Source organism: Lacerta agilis, chromosome 1 (assembly GCF_009819535.1).
Source record: "Lacerta agilis isolate rLacAgi1 chromosome 1, rLacAgi1.pri, whole genome shotgun sequence".
In the NCBI taxonomy this organism is placed as follows: Eukaryota; Metazoa; Chordata; class Lepidosauria; order Squamata; family Lacertidae; genus Lacerta; species Lacerta agilis.
In genome coordinates, this window is record NC_046312.1 from 61,052,211 (window position 1) to 61,066,840 (window position 14,630).

The 14,630-nt window shown below is 43.0% G+C and overlaps 1 protein-coding gene across 1 annotated transcript in view; it reads left to right on the forward strand.

Moving 5' to 3' along the window:
- The first annotated feature begins 1,022 nt into the window (after positions 1 to 1,022).
- METTL15 (methyltransferase like 15) overlaps positions 1,023 to 14,630 on the forward strand; it is a 91,078-nt gene continuing 77,470 nt past the window's right edge. Inside the window, 3 exon segments of the mRNA XM_033151199.1 lie at positions 1,023 to 1,212; positions 9,322 to 9,469; positions 9,472 to 9,641. Of these exon segments, the coding sequence (XP_033007090.1) occupies positions 9,382 to 9,469; positions 9,472 to 9,641 (258 nt within the window). The 5' untranslated portion in view covers positions 1,023 to 1,212; positions 9,322 to 9,381.

Here is a 14,630-nt window from a genome sequence, read left to right on the forward strand (position 1 = left end):
GCTGGTAGTTTGTTTGCGGATTGCAACAGATGTGTGTGGTATATGGAAGTACGTATGTTAATGCTAGGCGAGTGAAGACGGAGCACAGCATATCCTATAGCAACTCCGTTGGGAAAACGGTCTCTGCTAGGATTACTTGTGTATGAGCTGCGGGAGGTTGTGTGGCGGCCAGCCTTATCGCAAATGTGTTACCTCTTGCTACGTAACAAGGCAAGCATCGAAGTATTGTCGCACCGCAGCATCCCTTGGAACAAACCTGCCCCTTTTATCCCTAACTGATACTGATGTCTCATAGTCAAAACAAAATAAAATAAAAAATTCCTTCCAGAAGCACCTTAAGAGACCAACTAAGTTTGTTCTTGGTATGAGCTTTCGTGTGCATGCACACTTCTTTATGATGTCTTATAAAAAGCCTCAGCCGCGGTTCTGCCGATAGCGTCTTGATTATTTTGCTTTGGGTCTGACAATCGCGTTGCAAAAAGCGGGGATGTCCACCGGTAGGAAAGGAAATACGGGGCTTTGGGAAAAGGAGGCAGGAAAAAGTCTGCGTAGAGAATAGAGATAATGGAGGGGGCGGTGGAAATCCCGCCAGTCTCGCTGGAGAACCTGCGCATCCCTGCAGTGCATCTGTTGAGTCAGACCCGCCGCGTTCATCGAGGCCGATTCCGAATCCGTGCGCGCTGTGCACACAACCTCCGCCTTGCAACCCACGAGCCCACTTGAAATGAAGGCACTGCAGGCAGGCAGGCAATGATCGAGCAGCTTTCGAGAGGGGGGCGGGTGCCCAGTACCGTATTTGTGGGGGGTGGGGAGAAGGAAGTGGGTGGGGGGGGGGGGAGAAGCCCTGCGTAGCCCTCTCGCCGCGTTGCTGCAAAGGAGGAGCGGGCTCTGAAAGCGGAACTGAAATCCGCAGCGCCTTGTTGCAGGGAGGAAGCCTTTTGGCAGCGCTCCTGGCGCTGTAGGCTGTGCGAGGAGAAGCGTGGGGGGCAGCGGCCTCGTCGAGCGCTGTGAGTAGTACGGTTTCGCTGCAGAGCAAGTGTCCCCAAGCGCCGGGACGGGGGTGGACAGGCGAGCTGCGAGGGAGGGGAAGGCTCGTGCTGTTCTCCGGATGCGCACACTTCGGAAGCCTTGTTTTTCCCCCTTCCTAGGTCCACAGTGGACCCCCACCTTCCGTGTCTCTCCCACCCACAAGGGAGTTCACCCGTTGCTAAGGTAATAGAGGTGGTGGTCAGACATTCCTCCTCGTCCCCCTCCCCCCCTCTTGCAGTGAGTAACGTCGGACATGTACCCCCCCCTCCACGTGTAAGCGAAATGACTCCTTGTCTGGAGCCTGCGAAGAGCAATCGCGACATTAAACGCCCCTTTAAAAATAATAATAATAATAATAATAATAATAATAATAATAATTTATTATTTATACCCCGCCCATCTGGCCGGGTCTCCCCAGCCACTCTGGGCGGCCTCCAACAAATATCAAAATACAATACAGAGTCACAAATTAAAAACTTCCCTAAACAGGGCTGCCTTTAGGTGTTTTCTGAATGTCAGGTAGTTGTTTATTCCCTTGACTTCTGACGGGAGGGCGTTCCACAGGGCGGGCGCCACTACCGAGAAGGCCCTCTGCCTGGTTCCCTGTAGTTTTGCTTCTCGCAGTGAGGGAACCGCCAGAAGGCCCTCGGCGCTGGATCTCAGTGTCCGGGCTGAATGATGGGGGTGGAGACGCTCCTTCAGGTATACAGGACCGAGGCCGTTTAGGGCTTTAAAGGTCAACACCAACACTTTGAATTGTGTTCGGAAACGTACTGGGAGCCAATGCAGATCTCTCAGGACCGGTGTTATGTGGTCCCGGCGGCCACTCCCAGTCACCAGTCTAGCTGCCGCATTCTGGATTAATTGCAGTTTCCGGGTCACCTTCAAAGGTAGCCCCACGTAGAGCGCATTGCAGTAGTCCAAGCGGGAGATAACCAGAGCATGCACCACTCTGACAAGACAGTCTGCGGGCAGGTAGGGTCTCAGCCTGCGTACCAGATGGAGCTGGTAGACAGCCGCCCTGGACACAGAATTAACCTGCGCTTCCATGGACAGCTGTGAGTCCAAAATGACTCCCAGGCTGCGCACCTGGTCCTTCAGGGGCACAGTTACCCCATTCAGGACCAGGGAGTCCCCCACACCCGCCCGCCTCCTGTCCCCCAAAAACAGTACTTCTGTCTTGTCAGGATTCAACCTCAATCTGTTAGCCGCCATCCATCCTCCAACAGCCTCCAGGCACTCACACAGGACCTTCACCGCCTTCACTGGTTCTGATTTAAAAGAGAGGTAGAGCTGGGTGTCATCTGCATATTGATGAACACCCAACCCAAACCCCCTGATGATCTCTCCCAGCTCTATCGCGAGGTGTAGAATAACGAATGACTGTGCCAACATGGCTCTTGAGGCGAGAATGAAGCACTCGTCCCCTCAGTTGCCCCCTGTTTGCGCTAGATTTTTATCCATTGTGTGGCATTTCTTAAGTGTTAATGCACACCCTTCTCAACTATGTGTGAGGTAAAGCAGGTTAGTAGTCCATCTTGAGTGGAATGAATATGAAAAAAAACATACCTTGTGGGTTAAAAAAAGGTTAACACAATCAACTCTTGTGACAAGTAGCTCAAACAACTAATAATTATTGAATAATTCCCATACACACATGCTTAAATATGACCCCGTCCTAACCAATTGAATACATTGTATGGTGCCAGTTAACATTTGCTAGTCAAATAGCAGATTGTGATAGTTCTCTCAGTCTGTCATTTCCTGTTTTGAATTTATTTTTCCACTTATCTCTGATGTCTGTCTGTCCACTTTCTTCTTTTTCTGTTCTGCCCCTTAAGTAAATTTCAACTTTTCAAAACCCAAATTTACCCACTTGCTGTTTTCAAACCATCTGTGTGCCTGACAAATCTCATTTCTTTTTTGATAGTTAGAAGCTTGGTGGATCAGGAGAATGCTGTAGACATAGTGTATCTTGACTTCAATAAGACTTTTGACAAATTCTCCCATGGCATTGTACAGAAGCTGGGAAAATGTGGGCTGGATGAGGTAACTGTTAGGTTGATTTGTAGCTGGTTGACCGAACCCAGAGAATGCTCATTAATGGTTCCTTGTCATCCTGCAAAAAAGTGCTAAGTGGAGTTCTGCAGTGTTCTGTCCTGGGTCTGTTGTTGTTCAACAACTTTATAAATGACTTGGATGAAGGAATTGAGGACACGCTCATCAAATTTGCAGATGACACTAAACTGGGAGGGATAGCCAATGCCACAGAATACAAAATCAGGATTCAAGATGGCCTTAATAAATTGGAGAACTGGGCCAAACCTAACAAAATGAATTTCACTAGGGACATATGTAATGTTCTGCACTTAGGCAGGATGAACCAGCTGCACTAATAAAACATTGCCAGTAGTATATGTGAAAAGAATCTAGCGGTCTTAGTGGACCACAAGCTTAACATGAGTCCAGTTACAGGTAGGTAGCCGTGTTGGTCTGCCATAGTCAAAACAAAACAAAATAAAAAATTCCTTCCAGTAGCACCTTAGAGACCAACTAAGTTTGTTCTTGGTATGAGCTTTCGTGTGCTTAGGTGCTACTGGAAGGGTATCTGAAGAAGTGTGCATGCACACGAAAGCTCATACCAAGAACAAACTTAGTTGGTCTCTAAGGTGCTACTGGAAGGAATTTTTTTATTTATTTTGTTTTAACATGAGTCAACAGTGATGCAGCACCAAAAAACCCTAAGGCTCTTCTAGGCTGCATCAACAGAAGTATAGTCTCACAACTAATGATAGTAATAGTACCACTTTATTATGCCTTGGTCAGACCACACCTGGAATTCTTTGTTCAATTCTGGGCGCCACAATTTAAGAAGGATACTGACAAGCTGGAATGTGTGCAGAGAGGGCGACCAAGATGATCAAGGGTCTGGAAACCAACCCTTATAAGGAATGGTTGATGAAGTTGGATTCGTTTAGCCTGCTACAGAGGAGACTGCTTTCACTGTTTTCTCTGACAGTAGGAGCTTGCATTACATACTACTACCCCCTTGTTGGATGCAGATCTGGTTCTGACTCAAGGTTAGCCACATTTTAATGTTTATCGTCAAATAAAGTTCAGAACCATTTTTCAGTTAGAATTCCACCTGATGTCACTTTCATTTGGAGGGCTCTCACACTCCTTAATTGTTCATGCTCCTGCATATTTGTTCATGCTCCCTATATTTGTCATCCTTGCTTCTGTGCTACTCTGATGCCAAGGACTTTTGTTTCATTGGCTGCTGGTGTAGACAAAGTCAGCTAGTCCCCAAAGGATACTTTTATCAACCTGTGCTAGAGATTCTGTGCCAGGTCCTTCAAATGTGTTATCTCTGCCTGCAGTGTTTTGTTAGTATCTCTTTTCTTCTGAACTAAGTACTGTAGCCTACTGTTGATGAGCTTCCATTAGGGTACCCACACTCGATACTTCAGAGAGCAGGTTTGGAAAGCCCGGAAGCTGTTGATCAGGGTCAGCAAGGTTTATCTTGCCTGGGCTGGATTGGTCCCGCGGAGATCCCTCTGTGGGCCGGATTGTGTGCGTGAGCTCATGGTTTTTGGCGTCTGCACAGGTGTAGCACATGATTTCCAGCGCCGCGGAAGCGAGTCCCCGCACCACACAGGTTTAGCGCAGCACATGAGCAGGCAGCTCAGTTCAGGGGCGGCTCATGGGCCGGTCACACAACCTCCACGGGCCGCTTGTGGCCCATGGGCCTTAGGTTGCTGATCCCTGCTGTAGATGATGTGGTGTAGTGGTTAAGAGTGGTAGACTCGTAATCTGGAGAACTGGGTTCGTGTCTCCGCTCCTCCACATGCAGCTGCTGGGTGACCTTGGGCTAGTCACACTTCTTTGAAGTCTCTCAGCCCTACTCACCTCACAGAGTGTTTGTTGTGGGGGAGGAAGGGAAAGGAGAATGTTAGCCGTTTTGAGACTCCTTCGGGTAGTGATAAAGCGGGATATCAAATCCAAACTCTTCTTCTTCTTCTTCTTCTTCTTCTTCTTCTTCTTCTTCAGCATTTTCTGTATGCACCCCTGGGCTCTCCAATATCTGCACCCTGTTCTCAGACTCCTTGTCCAAAGGCATAATATAATTCTCCAATCTGCATATTCTTGCTATGTGCCCCACAATACTGTATTTTCTACAAATAGATGTGAGCTTGTGTCCTTCAACTCACTTCCTACTTCAGCCTCTCACAGTACCATACAAATACATAAGCAAACTTCTAAACAGCTCAGACAAACAACCAGGCTTAATCCTAAAGACATAAGCTGACTTCTAAATACAGTGGTACCTCTGGTTACGTACTTAATTTGTTCTGGAGGTCAGTTCTTAACCTGAAACTGTTCTTAACCTGAAGCACCACTTTAGCTAATGGGGACCCCCCACTGCTGCTGCGCCACCAGAGCACAATTTCTGTTCTTATCCTGAAGCAAATTTCTTAACCTAAAGCATTATTTCTGGGTTAGCGAAGTTTGTAACCTGAAGTGTATGTAACCTGAATCGTATGTAACCCGAGATACCACTGTATTGACAACTGGTGCCGTTGTTTGAGCAAAGGTATAACATGCATATGATTGGCTGCATCACTCAGCAACCCATCTTCTGCATTAACTACAGTTTCCAGACCTGCCTTAAGAGAAGCCTCACACAAAGTGCATAATAGCACAGCCCTATGATACGAATTTATCAACACAGATACTCTCCGATGAAGTAAAGCCAAGCTTTATGTGAGTTGATTTCCTCACTGCTGTTCTGTAGGATTCCAGCTTATTTGCATGTATTGTCAGAGTTATACTTCTTCTGTAAGCCTCAAAACATTTTTTCAAGTGTAAAGACCTCTGTTCAAAAGGAAGGAACCTGCTGTATTCCAGTTATAATATACTGCCTGACCTCCAGCTGTTCGCTCTGGTTACGATCTTAATTCATTCTGGAAGTCCGTTCTTAAGCTGAAACCGTTCTTATCCTGAGGTGCGCTTTCACTAATGGGGTCTCCCGCTGTGCGCGCACCTCCCGTTCACATCCTGGGGCAAATTTCGCAACCAGGAGCAGCTACTTCCAGGTTAGCGAAGCTCATAACCTGAAGCGTTTGTAACCAGAAGCGTTCGTAACCAGAGGTACCACTGCATATATTTTGATTCTGAGACTGCAGTCATGTGTATACATACTTGAGAGTATGCTCTTCTAAACTTAGTGGAACTCATTTTGCCCTGCATTCTATGATCTCATAGCTGTCAGCATTGTATTGAATTGTGCTTCCGGATAGCAGGGTAGCTACTAAAGGGGAAATCCTTGCAAAGAAGAAGGATACAAGAGATGCTATGAGGTCTGACACTGCTGTGACAAATGTATTGGAGAACTGGAAGGAAATTATTTCCTTGCACCTGTAGCAGAAATGTGGACAATCCATCTGTTTTCCCCAAGGCCTCTTCAGCAGTCACTGGTCTGTCATGCCATTCTCTTTTCAGCAGCCCTCTATTAGTGTCCCTGATCTCCACAGGTTCCTTGTGGCTATTCCTGCACTTTTCTTGCTACCTCCATATTTTAACATTTTCAACAGACATTCGTTCTTTCTCGATTCAGCTTCTGTGTTCTTGCACACTCTTGCATTCCCTTGAGGGTTTTATTGTCGGCGAAGCTGTAGACTGCAATCCAACAATTCAGTCAATTTAAGCCCATTATTTATTCTAATTGTTGATATACTGCCTTTAAAAATATTTCTCTCTAAGGTGGCTCACAGAGTAAAAATAACATAAACAGTAACAAAACCACCAAACAACATTGCAAAAGCACAAAAAGATACTCAGAAACATCCTTGTACAATTAAAAAAAAACCTTCCAAAGACTGCTTGTGATGAGAAAGAGCATGAAGATGTAGCTGCCTAGGAAGGCAGTTGCAGATTTGGAAGACCCTGCCAATGTAATATTTACTAATGGGGGTAGGCAGAAAACGGGGGTCTGCAGATGGTGATCTTAGGGCTCAGTTTAATATGGATGGACGTGGCCCTTCAGATAACCTGGTACTAGATCATTTAACGCTTTAGAGTTTGACACCAGCAGTTTAAATTGATTCTGGAAACAAATTGCAAACTGTTACTCATAATCCTCCTCCTACAAACATTTTGGCAGTCTCATTTTTCACCAGTTAGTTTCCAAACTGCGTTTAAAGGCAGCTTTGTGTAGACAGCATTACATAGTCCAGCCTCGATCTAACTAGTGCATGGATGACTGAGGCTAGCTGGGTTGTAGCCGGTGAACCATCTGAAGCTGGTAAACGCATTCATAGTTACTGATGTAACCTGGGCATTCAGTGATAATGTTGGATCCAGTAGGACTTTTATACTCTATACTTGATTCTTAAGAACATAAGAAGAGCCTGCTGGATCTGGTCTACTCTATGAAAGTGTTAACTCCATCCAAAACAGATTGCATATCTATGTCCAGTTCCACAAAACTTCTAGTCACTGTGGATTTTCACTTGCATCTACACTAGAACTGTCCCTAGACACTGATTCAGGGTTTCCATAGTATCCATGGGGTTGGCTGGTGGAAGCAAGAGATAAAATTTAGTATTTTCAGTGTACTAGATGGATGATCTTTCTCAGTAGTATGATGTCGAAGTGAAATAACATAGATGATAATATAATCGGAAGGCATGGTATTGGACAGCAGTTGTCATGAGTCCCTTGGCGCTTTCAGTGTCAAACCTGGGGTGGCAGATTCTGGAGAAAGACATGGAGGGAGATGGCAAATGGGAGGCTAATGACATGGCCCAGAAAAGTATCATAGCTGATGGTATTGAAAAACACAAGATAATCAATAGGGTTGTGTTTCAACCTCCTGGTGCATGTCATTGTCAGGGTGAACAAGGTCTTGAAATTAGGTTGAAACCAGCCTGGAATAATCTAAATAATTAGCATCATCCTGAGTTGAGCTGCTACTACCCACTCCCAAAATTTCCCCTAAAGTGGCATGTTTTACAGTGGGCAGTATTGCTCAAATCCACCAGATTAGGATAGATTCCTCTGAGGCAAATATGCCTTAAAAAACCCACAAAAAAACCACTGCAATACAGAGGGCATTATTATTTATTTATTTTATTAATTAAATTTATATACTGCCCTATACCTGGAGGTCTCAGGGTGGCATCTCAACTGAAGCATAGCCACCTCATAAACCCATTTAAGATGTTGCACAAATCAGCAGGCCAGGTACAGTCGTACCTTGGTTCTCGAATGCCTTGCGACTCAAACGTTTTGGCTCCCGAAAGCCACAAACCCAGAAGTGAGTGTTCCGGTTTGTGAATGTTCTTCAGAACCCAAAAGTCCGACACGGCTTCTGCTTGAGTGCAGGAAGCTCCTGCAGCCAATCAGAAGCTATGCCTTGGTTTTCAAATGTTTTCGAAAGTCGAATGGACTTCCAGAACGGATTCCGTTCGAGAACCAAGGTACGACTGTAGTAGGTTTCAAATGCTGAAGCAGTCAGTTCATACTCTCAAGCTGCATAAAGAATCTCATCTCTAAAAGAACATTCATGTATTGCTACCATGATGTAGATTGAGAACAAGAATGTACAATGAAATGTTCATGTAGCACACAGGCAATGCTATGAGATTGCAACCATAGGATACACTCCATATTTTTCTCCATGATAATGTCTGCCTTCTATTTATAAGCTCCTACCTGGAAAGGTATATTATTATATACTTAAAAGTATTTTGCAGAATAAATTCTTAGCTCATTTTTGCTAACACCAACTCTGAGGTGGAATATAGACTAAGAGACAGTGATTTTCCCAGAGCAAGTCAGTGAACTTCATGACTGAATCAGACTGCGAAGCTGGGTTTCTGTTATCCAAGCATCATGTTCTGGCAACTGCTCAATACTGACCCAATTATGGTTGAATCTTTTTAAACTAGGAGCGGTTTGGGTGTCCCCAATCTACACTGTGTTCAATGAGGCATATATGTCAATATGGTTTATATTTGAATAGATCTGTGATTGAGAACAGTCGAAATTGTAACAGATGCTCAGGTTGTAAAGTTATGCTAGTGGAGTACTTGCAAGTACTAGAGTTGGCCAAATACAATAGCATCATTAGTGGCACATGTTAAATAGCATCTTGCAACATTTACTGGCACTGAAATCTTTTTGCGATGATTAGTAAAACTAATTACTATTGCTTTTATACAGTTCTTTTTTTATTACAAGCCATTTTAAAAATGTTAATTTTGACTTCTAATATGTTTTCCCCCCCAGGTTGGCTTCTTTGTTTCATTATTTTTTATACCCTGCCCTTCAATCAAACTTACCTACAATATGCACCAGCTGCTGTATTTATGCAAGACCTGCAACCGATTACCTTTTCGCTGTTTAGTTAGATCTAGCCCAAATTGCTTAGGTACATGGGTAAAAATATACACTCTTCATTAACCCGTAAATGTGAAACTGAAGAAAAATTGCATTTGCATGGTGATGAATACTTAAATGGCGGAGCAGACAATGAAGACTATAAAGAACGGCATATACCAGTTATGGTTGAGGAAGTTGTTAATTTTTTAGCACCACGTAAAGGACAGGTAAGTTGAAATTTCTTTTCAAAGTGGATTGAATAATAATAAAGAATTGCAGATTTTATTTTACAGCTAGAGTAAATTATAGATGAAAATGTTCTGTAATTTATGTCCTTGAAGATTCTCTGTTGTACTGAACTGATTTGTGATTGACTTGAATGTATTTTGCTTACTACAACAATGTTGTTGTTGATGATGATGATCGTGGTAAGATAATACAGTACTTCTCTATTTCTATATGAAACTGACTGGAGGGGAGGCCACAGGATCTAGCCTGAGATGCAAATTAAAGGTTGCCAGAAAGTCCAACATTGAAGTCATAGAAAGGGTGAGCAAGATCAACAGGGAAACATTTCCCATGTATATTTCAGAATAGAGATCTACCAGAGCTGTCAAAACTGTATCCATCCCATATCCAGGTTGGAAACCAGATGAAAAAAGATCAAGAATTTTTTAAATCTAGGAATGCCCATAGCTGTTCAGCCACCACATGTTGCACAACTTTTTCCCAAAAGAAATGTTGCATGTAGACTTAAACCTGGCTAGGCTATCTCTGTCTAAAGTTTTAAAAAGTGGACAGATCATCACCTCTTGGTACAGGAGAAATCCTACGCTCATCAAGAGAGGCGTTAATTTTTGTGACCCACCAAATTCTTCCCTGCTGGCCTTCACCACCAGAGATGGCCAGGCTTCATATTACCTTTGGTGGATCTCACAGAACCTTATCTACATCCTTGAGGACGACCAGGGCATATTCCTTGAATAGCTTTCAACAATTGATTCTGACACCTCCATATATAATGTCATCCAATTTGAACTCCCCCTCCCCAACCATTCCAGGTTCTTACAAGATCCATAAGCCTTCACATGACCAACGAGATAAAAAAAAGCGTGAAATGATTTCTGAAGAAAGAGGAAGCTTGCAGTGAAGCTGAACAAACTTTGTGTTGGGTCTTTAATGAGGTAGACGTGGCATAGTTGGGCTTCCAAAAGGCTTTTGAACATTAAACTCTCACACACACTGAAAAGTCCTATGATAATCTGTGTATTAACATAGCATCTCTAACTATACACAGATATAAGAAAATCTATTTCTTAAGATGTTCCCATATGAATGTATTATTATTATTATTATTATTATTATTTATTATTATTTTGTATGTTGCATTAGATGCTACAGGTTCCAGTGAGACTTCTGAGAGTTATGACAATTCAGAATTGTGCAGATGGTTTATTGTTCCTAATAATGAAATGTTGTGCATGCCTGCTTATAAGAAAGTCTTGGGATGCAGGTGAGCTTCTTGGGCTTGCCGATCAGACGTTTGGCGGTTCGAATCCACATAATGGTGGTGAGCTCTCGTTGCTGTGTCCCAGCTTCTGCCAACCTACCCATTCAAAAGCATACTAGTGCAAATACCGTATTTTTCGTTCCATAAGACGCACTTTTTTCCTCCTGAAAATTAAGGGGAAATATCCGTGCGTCTTATGGAGCGAATGGTGGTCCCTGGAGCCGAATTGCCCAGGGGCCAAAAGCAGATAGTGCTTTTTATTTTACAAAGAGAAAAAGGGGTGTTGAAAGGACCCCGCTGAGCAGCTGAGCAGCAAGAGATCGGGAGAGAGATAAGAGTCCCGGCTCCCTTTCATCCCTGCCCTCCATTGTTGAATGTGCTGCAGAGGGAGGTTGTTTGTTTCCCCAGCCACATGTGACTGGCTGATGAGATTATCTGTCTGGAAACTGTAGAAATGGATCCCTTTCCTTCAGAAGCTGCAGAAATGTGAGTTGAACCCCATAAAAATGGGGCTTTTCCTCTTTGCTTTTCCCCCTTTGGCAAAAGGAGCTTTGCTTTTCTTCCTTTGCAAAAAAGCTGCAAAACTTTTAGCTGATACTCAGAAAAACAGGGCTTTTCCCTTTGCAAAAAAAGCTGCAAAACTTTTAGCTGATCTCAAAAAACAACAACAGGGCTTCTAGAGGAGGAAAACCAGAAAAATATTTTTTTTCTTGTTTCCTCCTCTAAAAACGAGGTGTGTCCTATGGTCCGGTGCGCCCTTGTGGAGCAAAAATACGGTAGATAAATAGGTACCAGATGCGGTGGGAAGGTAAATAGTATTTCCATGGGCCCTGGCACTAGTCACGGTGTTCTGTTGCTCCAGAAGCGGTGTAGTCATACTGGCTACATGACCCGGAAAGCTGTCTGTGGACAAACACCGCCTCCCTTGGCTTGAAAAGCAAGATGAGCGCCGCACCCTGTCGTTGCCTCTGACTGGGACCTAGCCATCCAGCATAGCTGTCAACTTTTTCTTGCGAGGAATCCTATTCGGAATAAGGGAATTTCCCTTAAAAAAAAGGAAAAAGTTGACAGCTGTGATCCAGGGGTCCTTTACCTTTACCTTTTCTTACCTATAAGAAAGTAAAGTTCTGTGGTACTTACTCCCAGGTAAATGTGTATAGATTTCAAGTTCAGAGTGAAAAACACGAATGATTAGAAATACTTGCGCCATATGGCTTTTAAATAATAATAATAATAATAATAATAATAATAATAATAATAAGGGATTTGGGTTAGAAAAATGTCATATTTGTTTTCACATTCAGTGGTAAATGATACTGTAAGCCACAAAAGTGTGCTTCACAAAGATTTATGTGTTACTGTAGCAAAATGTGAGGCTCCATTTGGCAGAGGATCATCAATGTTTTCTCCTTTAAGCACCAAAACTATAATTATCAAAAAATAACCAATATTTTATACTTCCTGTTACTCTATTGTCTGATATTGTCTGCAGAAATTGTGATTTTATTCATTGATATATCTATATATATTAAGCTTAAAGGGATATGTGAATATCTGGTCTGTCTAATCTTCAACTTCAAAGTTCAGCAGCCACTTTATCTACTCAGGATTGCCCTTCTGGAAGAATTTTGTGGTCATTTTGTGCTATGGCTTCAGTCTCAGTGTTGGCTAGGGACGCTGCTACTTCAGAACTTTAAATGCTGTTTCATAACCATGAATGGCTGCCACTTACATGCTTCTGTAAATGATAGTATCTTCAAAGTACCTTTATTACACACCAGTGGATTTTTGTTATGCCTCTTTAGGGTACAGCTATGCAGTTACGATGATGTAGAATGAAAGCAGGTACTGCTTTTCTGTATTTTTGTTTATATCCTTCCTATCTTAGGGGATGGCAAATATTCTGATTCTGACATGGAGGGTAGTGTATGAGTGCCAGCCAAGTTTGTTGGGCAAAATATTGCACAAAGAGTTAATATTATTTGGCCAGTTTCTTCATTAAAGTTGAGGTCATAGGTCAGTAATCAAGGCCAAAACTTGCTTGCCTTATTATGGTTGCTTATAAAATGTAGACTGCTTCTGTGATAGGCAGAGACTACGTTTTCCAATTCCTTCCGTCTCTTGACCTACTCTAATGCAGTTTTACACAGTGTTCATTTTGCAGGCTGACGGCACAAATTGTAACTATCTCATAGGCACTGAATATATTTGACAAAATATGTATCATAGCAGAAAATGAAGAAAGCATACTGGTTTGTTTGGGTGATGGGATCAGAGCTCTTTGAAATAGGTTTGAACTCTTGGCTCTTGCCTGTGGGAAAACTTTCACTTAATGTAAGGGATTGGATTTCCAGGCAAACTCTTAAGTATCTACCCATTGCTTTAGAACCCTTTTCTTCCAAATCCCTTTTGTGCAGTATTCTCTGAAGTACATTGTATGAATGAGTCACTCCCTTTTTAGTTCATTTTCTTCTCAATGGAACGCCTACTGCAGTAAGCCTGCTGAAACATACTTCCTGTAAAACTTGCTGTATTAACTATTATTTTAGGGTATTTTTGTTCTAGTTCCCCTAAGGTTCTGTGCTAGTATGTACATAGCTGTAGTGAATAATATAAAAGGTCAAATCAACAGAACCTTTTTATAGGCACATCTGGTTGTGGAGCCAAAACCACCCATAATACTTCATACCTAGACTAGTGCCTGTTTCTCACCTTCTGTGATTTGGAGGGTCCTGTAGCTAAATGTCTGGAGGACATTTTCTTCTTCTTCTTCTTCTTCTTCTTCTTCTTCTTCTTCTTCTTCTTCTTTGCTTGCGATAACAGCCAGTAATGGGCAAAGCAAATAAGTGTGGGAGGGCTGTAAAATAATTGATGAAGCGTAGGCGTGCTGGAGCTGAAAAGGTACTGGCAGCATTGGTCTTGAAATGTACAGGCTGTACAATAAGATGCCCACATTGATGTCTCTTAACCATTGTTTATTTCAGCCTCCGTGTTGATGTTAAGTGTATCTAGTTTCTCTGGGAGCCAGGGGCCAAAATATGCACGGCACTAAATCACATGCAGTGTTTCCTGGACTTTTTTTCCTCCTACAAAATGAAGCTGCAGTCCTCCATGGAAGAAGACCAGAGCTGGAGGCATCTTAATCCTTTCCCCTAATGGCGCTCTCCTTCTCTCTCTCTCTCTCTCTTTTGCTAGAAATTGCTCCCACTCTCGAACTGCTTTTCTGTGTGCCAGAGAAAAAACTCAGGTAACTTCACACACACCTTGCTGGGAAGGAAGGTATAGCTTACAAGAGAAGAATTCTTAGTATAAAAGGCATTGGAGGAGAAAGGAAGCCTCTTCCCATAGGTCTTCCATGAAATGTTGGAACTGTAAAGTAAAAAATGTCGAGGGGGAACTAGGTGAAATCTGTTTTCATAAAATTCTCTTGTGTCATAATTTTGAATTTAAGGTGCAATGGCTTGTGCAGAGTAGTGGGAGCACCTGTCAATTTTGGGTCTTCTCGGCCATTTAAAACATTTGTTTATTTTGGTTGCTTTGCCATTGGTTGATCAACAGTTCACCATCATCAGGTTTCCTGAGAACTAAATCCCATTGAGTGTGATGGGACTTGCTTCCAGATAAGTGTGCATAAACAAGATTGCAGCGTGATATAGTAAGCTTTGCCATAACTGCTTTGTGATGTTATATTTTCAGCTAAATATTA